Here is a 9,605-nt window from a genome sequence, read left to right as displayed (position 1 = left end):
GGGGGGGGGCGGAGTGCCAAGCTCTGCCTGCTTTTGTGCTGGGGATGTGGAGCAGGAGAGCTGGGGGATGGGGGGGACACAAAGTTACCTCTGCCCACCCAGTGGGAATTACTTCCTTTAGCTGGAAACAGGAATTGCTCTGATTCTGCTGGGGCTTAGGAGTGGCACTTTGGGACTGTCCCCAAGTGGCTTTCCTGGCCTTGGACGGGTATCCCTCTGCAGCTTGGCCAGCCCTCCTCTGCACACCCCAGCAAAGCACTTTTCTGCTAGTTTTCCAAGCAAAGGAAACCCCCCCCGTGGGTGCTGGGGAGGCTGGACTGTGGCTGAGAGTGCTGGGAAGAAGCAGGAGGGGTTCAGAGTTTTGTTGCTGGGAGACCTGGGCTTGTTCAGCCTGAGGTTTTGATGGCTGGGCAGTCCCAGCCACTCCACAGTGAGGTTTTTATATTTCTTTTATGTTTATTTCACAGCCAGGAAGTTCACAGTGTTTTCCATGGGGCTGTACCTCCACAGAGCCCTTGAGCTTTTCCTGAAGTCATTAGGAAAGTCTCTTGGCTGATTCAGGTCAAGTTTTGCTATTATAATTATTATTAAATCATGAAGCCATTCCTGAGTTGTCTCTATTCTAAATCCCAATTAAATTATTAATAGGGGAGTCTGCCTTTCATACATCTTCTCTGTAAATCATGAACTCTGGAGGCTTTCTGGTACTCATTCCAGCCCACTCTCCTCCCTCCATAATTAATGCCCTTCTCTGCATTTACTGCTCCCACAGAGAGCCCTGCAGGATGCAGCTGGGCTTGTTACACCTCCCAGCACCAGGGGGTACATGCAGTGCCTCCAGTGATGCCAGGCTGGGTCTCACACTGGGGCAGGGCAGGTGATGGAGAGGTGGCACCAGCCCTGTGCAGGCTCCCCTGGCCATTGGGAAGATGCTGAAGAAACAGCTTCTGCTCGACAAGCCAAGAGTGGCTTCCATGGTGTCACCCAGTGTGGGGATGAAGGGCCAAGGTGCCCAAAGATGGAGCAGGGCTGCTGGAGCTGCATCAGCCTAAACACAACTCCAGGGAGGAAACAGCAGATACAGTGAAATGCAGCACAGAAGGAGGCAGAGTGGGGAGGTTCAGCCCCAGCCCCTCACTGGCCTAGGGGTGACAAGTGAACGGGTGACAGAGGCTGCCCTGGGGCTGCCCTTGGTGCTTGCCAGGGCTGTGGCTACAGGAACACCCATGTCCTGAAAGAGAGAGCCAAAACCACTTCTGAGCAAGAAGCCAATTAACCGTGTGTTTATTTTAACTTGTGTCCCTGTGAAAGGGTTGAAAGCGCCTGGGTTTCCTGAAAGGATGGGAATGTTTGCCAACAACACAGCCCAGATACCGGCAGAGAGGGGAGGGATGGGTTTGTGTTTGCACTGTTGGTCTCCCTTAGGGAAGGAATTTGGAGGAGCAGAAGAGGATGGGGGTACTGTGGCCACGAGGGAGCTGCTCAGGAGGCAATGGCAGTGTCCTGGCTCTGACACCTGCACAGCTCCCTTGTCCATCAGCTCAAAAACAACCAAGCTTTGCTCCCTGTGGGAGAGCCCTGGAGCTTCCCACAAAGGGCTGGAGGGGCAGAGGGGCTCCATGACTCCATACCCAGCACCCTGCTGGGGGGAAGCAGGGTGAGTCCTCAGCATTAGTGCAGCATGAAGGCAGCCCAGCACCCCGGAGAGGCTGCCTGGCTCTGGCAGTGGCTGTACACAGCAGCTGTGGGAGACACTCTCTTTACTAAACAGTTTTGGACCCAATCCAGCAACCCCAGAGTCTTCCCAAAGAGGTTTTCCACCAGGGCTGTGCCAGCCAAGGCTGCCTCTGCCCAGCAGTTTCCCCAGCCAGGGCAGGAGCATCTCTCCTGCTCACTCTCTATGACAGGCTGCACTCTGCTTTCTCTTCCACCCCTCTGCACTCAGAGAGAGCACAGCAGGGTCCTGCCCAAAGTTCAGCCTCGAGCACATTTCATTTATTACAGACATGGTCAGAGGGGAGGAAATTCCTCCCCAGGCAGAACCAAAGGTGAAGATGAAGGACAAGGAGCAGCGGGATGAGCCACCTGACACCCAGCAGCCTGTGGGGACAATCTGCTGCCAGGCAGGGCTGTGCAGTGGGGTTGTGCCACGGGGCTGCCACAGGACTCATGGCCCTGCCACGGGCTGGGGTTGGCATGGTCCCCCCTGATCCTGCTCTATTCACTGCTGCAACCCCCCAGACACCCAGCTCTGACTGCACACCTTGCCCCTGGGCTTGAGCATCACCTGCTCCCATACCCTGACACCTCTTTACCTGGTCCTTGCAGACGATCCTTGTTGGAGACAGTGGTGTGGGGAAGACATCTCTGCTGGTCCAGTTTGACCAGGGGAAGTTCATCCCTGGCTCCTTCTCTGCCACTGTGGGCATTGGGTTTACGGTAAGTGCCCTGTCCCTGGGCTGTGCAGCCTCACTCACCCTTTGGGGGGTGGGGAAGGGGAGCAGTTTTATTTGGGTAATCATAATCTGTGACTCTATGTTTCTAAGATTCTGCCTTTGGAGCAGTCCTGCTCTCCCAGGGAAGAGCCAGCCTGTGTCCTGCCTGCACAGCCTGAGGCCCTCTCAAAACGTCAGGCAGGTGGTGGCAGTGCCTGGGAAAAGCACTCAGCTGCCATCCAGTGCTATTTGCAGAGCTGCTGTGGGGCTGGCAAGTGGCTCCAATGCCTGGTGTCCCCAGCCCCAGAAGAGCCTGGGACAGAGACAACACTTGGGACCTCACTGCACAGTGTGACCAGTATCACTCCAGCACCCTTGACAAGGCTCAGCAAGAATCTGTAACCCTCGATGGCTGTCACCCCAAGGATGGCTATTACCCATGAGGTGGCTACTGCCCACGGGGATTTTCTCTCTTGTCCGGGCCAAGGAAGCAGGGAAACATGGTACTGCTGCAGAGGTTTAGGGGCCAAGCAGCCTGGAGGCTGACAGCCAGAGGGTGCCCCTGTGAGCTCTGGGCAGGGAGAGGAGGCTCAGATGTGTTCCCAACCTTTGCCAGCTCCCATCTGCCTCTTTTCTCGTGCAGCACCTGCTGGCATGCAGAGGTGATGCTCACTCAGGCGTTTTTCCTGCTTAGGTCACTCTGTGAGCACCAGCACATCCTGCCATGTCCTTCCAGCCCTCCTCTCCAGCAAGGTGTAAGGGAGCTCAGCAGCTTCCAGGAGCTCTGAGTGCCTCCAGCCTTCAGCTCTGTGCACTTCCCTGACCAAAGAGTGTGCACTAACTATAAATCTGGGTCTGAGTGCAGTTACGGGACTGGAAATACAGGTTCCCTTTCCTGAGGGGCAGAGGAAGCCTTGGCTGGGGCAGGAGCAGGCACAGGAACACGCCGGCCGGTGTCCTGCCTCCACAGCCTGAGGCCCTCTCAAACCGTCAGGCAGGTGGTGGCAGTGCCTGGGAAAAGCACTCAGCTGCCATCCAGTGCTATTTGCAGAGCTGCTGTGGGGCTGGCAAGTGGCTCCAATGCCTGGTGTCCCCAGCCCCAGAAGAGCCTGGGACAGAGACAACACTTGGGACCTCACTGCACAGTGTGACCAGCATCACTCCAGCACCCGTGACAAGGCTCAGCAAGAAGCTGTAACCCTCGATGGCTGTCACCCCAAGGATGGCTATTACCCATGAGGTGGCTACTGCCCACGGGGATTTTCTCTCTTGTCCGGGCCAAGGAAGCAGGGAAACATGGTACTGCTGCAGAGGTTTAGGGGCCAAGCAGCCTGGAGGCTGACAGCCAGAGGGTGCCCCTGTGAGCTCTGGGCAGGCAGAGGAGGCACAGATGTGTTCCCAACCTTTGCCAGCTCCCATCTGCCTCTTTTCTCGTGCAGCACCTGCTGGCATGCAGAGGTGATGCTCACTCAGGCGTTTTTCCTGCTTAGGCCACTCTGTGAGCACCAGCACATCCTGCCATGTCCTTCCAGCCCTCCTCTCCAGCAAGGTGTAAGGGAGCTCAGCAGCTTCCAGGAGCTCTGAGTGCCTCCAGCCTTCAGCTCTGTGCACTTCCCTGACCAAAGAGTGTGCACTAACTATAAATCTGGGTCTGAGTGCAGTTACGGGACTGGAAATACAGGTTCCCTTTCCCGAGGGGCAGAGGAAGCCTTGGCTGGGGCAGGAGCAGGCAGCCTGGAAAGGTCCAGAAGTGGGTGGCATCTCTGCCATCAGATCTCCCATGGTGTGGCCTTCAACTGGAGGGTGGTGAGGGGCTTGGATCTGCCCTGGAGCCCTGCAAGCCTGAATCCCAGAGGAGTGAGCATGGCTGTGGGGTTTGTGCTGGGACCAGCCCCGGTGAGGGCAAAATGGGCTGGTTATCCCAGGGAAAAGGCAACACAGGGGGCTGACAGCTCCTATCCATGGGGTGGTGGCAGTGCCCGTGAGAACCCCGGGCAGCTGTACTGCCTGGATGGGGCTTTGTGGAGGGACTTTTTGAGTAACAACATCCCTGGCTTCTCTCCCGGGGCTTCTCGCACATTCCTAGCCTTGGGCTTTTCCCGAGTGAAGTGCCCCAGGAGCCGGGCCACAAGGGCCGGGGCAGGAGGCAGGGAGGAGCTGTGGGGAGCGGGGAGCAGCCCAGCCTTCCGGCGAGCGGTCGTTGCTTCTCATTTCCCCCCCGCTGCCCGTTCCGCCGCTGCTCGCCCGGGGCCCGGCTCGGCAGCCGTCGGGGCAGCAGCAGACGGGACAAACCCCCCCCTCGGGGGGGCCGGGGGGATGGAACCTGCCTCCTCATGGACGCGGCGGGACTGGGGGTGATTTGGCAGCACCGGGGTCTCCATCCCCGCACCCCGTAGGGGACGGGCTGTTGATTTGTGGGGTGAGCGGGGCCGGTTCCTCCTCTCCCCGTGCCCGGGGGGACGTGCCAGGGCTCTGCCCAGCCCTCGGGCAAACCCAAACACCCCGAGGTGGGGTGCAGGGGGGCCCGGTTTCCAGCCTTGAGCCTCCTCTTCCTCATCCCTTGGCCCGGCAGGAGCCCGGGACGCAGCCTCGGGGGTGGCATCAGCCGGGGAGGAGGAGGAGGAAGAGGAGGAGGGAGGAAGGCGGGCCGGGTGGGGCCGCAGCTCCCGCTGGTCCCGGGACTCGGCGGCTCCTCTCGGACGCACCATGAGCGGCCCCGGCGGGGAGGCGGGGAGCGGGACCCCCCCGGCGGGGAGCGAGGAGACCCCGGTGGGCAGCGGGGCCCCCCCGGCACTGCCCGGGAGCTACGAGCTGGCCGGCAAGGTGGGAGGCTGCGGTTGGGCAGATGGACCCCCCGAAGTCCTACAGGGAGTGAAGGTTGGGGCTCGCCCACCAGCCCGGAGGAGACTCAGGGGGGTCCGGAGGGGTCCGGGGGGGTCCCCGGGGGCCGCCCTCTTCCTCCGTTGCTGGGCTTGAGCCCAGGAAACGTCTGCGGGACGGGGAAGGAGGCGGCAGCCCCAGCTGAGCAACCCCAGCCCTGCCCCGGGGGGTCTCAGCTGTGGGGATGGGGGTCCTCTAGCCCCTGGAAGGTGGAGATAGGGGGTCCCTGCCCCGGGGGCGGGGGGAGTTCTTGGCCCTTGGTTTGTCCCTCCCCCGAGGAGGTGATGTGGGGCGGGGGAGGGGTGTCTGGTGGCCCCGGTGGCCCAACTGCAGGAATAGGGCTTTGGGGGCTCTCGGCTTGGTGAGCTGCGGGACCCCCGGGGGGCACAGCCGAGCTCTGCCTGTCCTGCTCTTCTTCAGGCAGGCGGGGGAGGGGTGTCTGGTGGCCCCGGTGGCCCAACTGCAGGAATAGGGCTTTGGGGGCTCTCGGCTTGGTGAGCTGCGGGACCCCCGGGGGGCACAGCCGAACTCTGCCTGTCCTGCTCTTCTTCAGGCAAGGGGGGTCCTGCCAGCTGGTGAAGTTGTGCCCCCCCTGCTCCAGAGCAGGGGAAGCAGGACCCCATCCAGCCCATCCCAGCATTCCAAGGACACCAGAGGGGGGAGGGCAGCAAGTGTGCCCCAGAGCTGAGCCAGCCCAGGGCACCACAGCCCCCTGCAGCCCCCTTGCCCCTGCCAGGCATTGAGGTGGGAACTCCCCTCCCCAAGTGCCCCACTCTTCCCCAACCCCTCTCAGCCCAGGTCTCCCTGGGGAAGCACCCTCCTCTTCCCAGTGACACAGGAGGGGCATGGGGTCAATTAACCTTTTACCCAAAAAATTTCCTGCACAGCCCCAGGCTGAGCCCAGCACCCACAGTGCCAGCCCTGAGAACTCCTGCTGCCTCACCTCACTGGCTCCCAAAGCTGCCACCTTCCCTAAACTGTTTCTATTCTTCTGCCTTTATCCTCTCCACTCTGACTCCTTTCAGTGGGGTCCGATTTTTGACTTTGAGGGAGGAAATCAGTTGCCAGCTTGGTCTGGAGCAAGGTGAAGGCAGAATTAAGTGGTGTTCCCAGCTGAGCTGCCCCACAGCCTGGCCTGGCTTGATGTGTCCCAGGGAAGCATTTAACCAGTAAAGTGAACTGGCAGGAGGCAAAGAATTTCCAGCCCCCAGCTCTGGCTGTGCTGGCCCATGGGATGTTTGCTGTGCCACCCCTGCCCAGGATGGGCCACGGCTCCCAGTGTTTGCCTGGCCCTCGTGGATTTGCTTTGCAGGCTCCAGCATCCCTCCAGGGTGGGCTTACAGGACTGGACCGTCTTGCTGGAGTCCTGCTCACTGCCATAGATGCAGTCAGGCCCAGGTTAATTATTGCTGGGCAGGAAAGGGCTGCTGCTGCTGAGTTGGGGTGGTGGGTAAAGCTGTGCTTACTGGGACCAGCATCAATCTTGGCTGCTGCCTCCCTGGGTCTGGTGGTGTCAGAGCGATTGGGGAGCCAGGCTGAGCCTGTTTGCTTAGCAGGAGGGGAGAAGGTGCTGTGTTTGCTTTGGTGTCTGTGCCAGGCAGGGCACTGGGCACCCGCAGGGCAAGAGTCCCGGACACGGCGGGGTTTGCCCAGGCCATGCATCAGCCCTTGGGCTGGACACACCCGGGCTGGGGGCAAAGAGTGGGTGAAGGTGGCTCCACGTGTCTGGGAGCTGTGACTGGTTGTCCAGGAACCACCTGTGCTGAGACATGGCTGGGGCTGGCCAGGGAACATCTCTTCTTGCTGTGGTACCTGCCTTCCCAGCAGCTCTCTTCTGCTCTTCCCTTCGCTGGCAGATGGAGGCTGCTCTTGGCTGCACCCTCAGGGTCCCCATCCCATCCCAACTCCAGCTTTCACAGGGCCCTCCCAGACCCAGCAGAACCAGCTCTGGAGAATGAAACAGAAGGACACAAGGGACTGGGGGGGCTCAGCACCCCTCCCCATCCTGCTGACACCTCTCCCTGCGCCCATCTTGCAGGTGATGTTACTTGGAGACTCAGGCGTGGGGAAAACCTGCTTCCTGCTCCAGTTCAAAGATGGAGCCTTTCTCTCCGGGACGTTCATAGCCACCGTGGGCATAGATTTCCGGGTGAGACCACCGTGGCTGCCAGCCCCTTGCCTCTCCTGACCCACACCTTGGCCAGGATAGGGCGCTAGGAAGGGGGGCAGGGGGTTTCCAGCCTCTGCACCCAAAATAATCTCCCAGCCAGCTGCAGGTGCTTGCTGAAACCTTTTCACCTCTCCCTGGGAGAGCAGTAAGAGACAGAAGAGTCCACTGGAAATGTTCCTTCTCGCCTTTAAATCAGCAAAAATGGAGGGTTTAGCCCATCCTGTGGGTGGGGGGTGTGTGGTGGGTGGCCACACGCTCCACTGACCAGGCCAAGGCCAACAGCCTGGGGGGACAAACACTGGTTGCTGCAATTTTGTGCCTGGAAAGGGCTGTGATGTGCTGCCGAGGAGCGGTTACAGTCATGGGATCTCCGTTTCAACCATCCAGCTGCTCTCTGTCCACCAAATTTCAGCTGCAGGGTTTTGTTTGGAGATGCAGGAGCTGTTTGCAGCACGGGACAGAGTATGTTTCAGCAAGCTGGAAGTGACAGGGGGCCCCAGGCAGGCTCTGCTGACACGTGCCGAGCGCGGTCGGCGTTTCCTCTGCCTCTGCTGCTCTGGTTTGCTGCTGCCTTTGCTGCTCGGGCTGCTCTTGGCTGGCAGGGGGGGGAATTGGAGGGTTTATGAGTTGGGGCTGTGGGGAGTGAGCTATGGGTTTGTTTTGGAGGGGTCTTATAGCCTGGCCTCCCAATAAAGTAATGAAAGAAGGAAAACTTGCCACATCCCACTGCTGGGCTGGGTGCTGGTGGCCCCAGGGGTGTTGTGAGCTGTGCCTTGTGCAAGTGGTCCCTCCAGCAGCCCATGGCTTGCAGCTGGTGGGTAAATTCCAGAGTCCACTAGGGCACAGGTTTGGTTTTGTTTTATTCAGCCCAATTTCTCAAACTTGGTCATCTCAACATCAGCTGAATTTCCATTTTAAACAATTCCAGAACCAGTCCAGGGGTAGCTGCAAGCCCAGGACTACCTGGCAGGACCTGGAACAGATCAGTGTCCCTGGGCTTTGTGGGGCAACCACCATCATTAGCCAGTGCATTAGTGTGTTGGGAGCCACAGGACAGGGGTGCTGGCTGTAGGCACTGGATCCAAAGCAGGCTTGGATCTTGCTGGCCTGTGTCCATCAGAGCCTGATTCTTCTCATTTCCACCCTGGCACGGGGGGATACTGCACCAGGGGGTCACTGTTGCTGCCCCCCCCGGCAGGACCAGGGCTTTGTAGCAATGAGGCTTCAACGTCCAGCCCCGTGGGCAGCCTGGCTTCACCCCACAGGCCAGGGGAGAGAAGCCAAGGGGCTGGGACATGCCTTGCTCCAATCTGGGACTGCCTGGCACCCGTGCCAAGGTGTGCTTTGGGCTGACGAACCTGCTGTCCTTCTCTTCTGCAGAACAAAGTGGTGGCCGTGGATGGCGTGAAGGTGAAGCTGCAGGTGAGCTTTGGGAGGGGGTGAGCATTTCCCAGCCATCCCGATGGAAAAAGCACCCCCTGGGCTGAGAGTGAGTGGGCTGGGAGCCGCAGAGGAGTCCCCCCAGCCAGGGGGAGGGCTTTTCCCTCCCTGCTCTCACTGGGGCGGCTTCTCGGCAGATCTGGGACACGGCAGGACAGGAGCGTTTCCGCAGCGTCACCCACGCCTACTACAGGGATGCACAAGGTGGGTTTGAGATCTGGTAGGGACAGGGGAGAGAGAGCTCATCCCTGCAGCAGGGAAATGCTTCTTGCCTCTTCCCTTCCAGCCCTGCTGCTGCTCTACGATATCACCAGCAAGATGTCCTTCGACAACATCCGTGTGAGTCCCCTTGGGGACTTGGGAGGGTGTGGGTTGGGATGGTGGGTGCCCCGCGTGGTTTGCTGCGGGTTTAGGGCAGTTTGCAGCCTTTTTACACGTAAGCACAGGCTGTTTTGTCCAGATGGAGCCGGCTGGGAGCTCGTCCCCGGGGCACCTGGCCGGGCGCTGCATGGCTGGGTGGGTTTGGTTTAGGGACACAGGGAATGTCTGGAGGAGGGAAGGGCAGCTTGGGATGGACATGAATGACATGGAGGCTTGGGCTCCCGCCAGGAGACAGGGCGTTTTCAGGACTGTTTGGCTGTGATGCTGGAATGGCTCCCGTGCCAAAAAAAGAGCTGCTT

At 59.9% G+C, this 9,605-nt stretch overlaps 1 protein-coding gene across 1 annotated transcript in view; it reads left to right on the top strand.

Moving 5' to 3' along the window:
* Positions 1–5,222: 5,222 nt before the first annotated feature.
* RAB37 (RAB37, member RAS oncogene family) overlaps positions 5,223–9,605 on the top strand; it is a 14,810-nt gene continuing 10,427 nt past the window's right edge. Inside the window, 5 exon segments of the mRNA XM_010002743.1 lie at positions 5,223–5,258; positions 7,354–7,464; positions 8,866–8,907; positions 9,063–9,129; positions 9,212–9,292. Of these exon segments, the coding sequence (XP_010001045.1) occupies positions 7,357–7,464; positions 8,866–8,907; positions 9,063–9,129; positions 9,212–9,292 (298 nt within the window). The 5' untranslated portion in view covers positions 5,223–5,258; positions 7,354–7,356.

The sequence above is a fragment of the Chaetura pelagica genome, unplaced genomic scaffold (genome assembly GCF_000747805.2).
Source record: "Chaetura pelagica isolate M959 unplaced genomic scaffold, ChaPel_1.0 scaffold47, whole genome shotgun sequence".
NCBI lineage: Eukaryota > Metazoa > Chordata > Aves > Apodiformes > Apodidae > Chaetura > Chaetura pelagica.
Note: the sequence above shows the minus strand (reverse complement) of the source record. Positions and strands in the feature narration are given on the sequence as shown.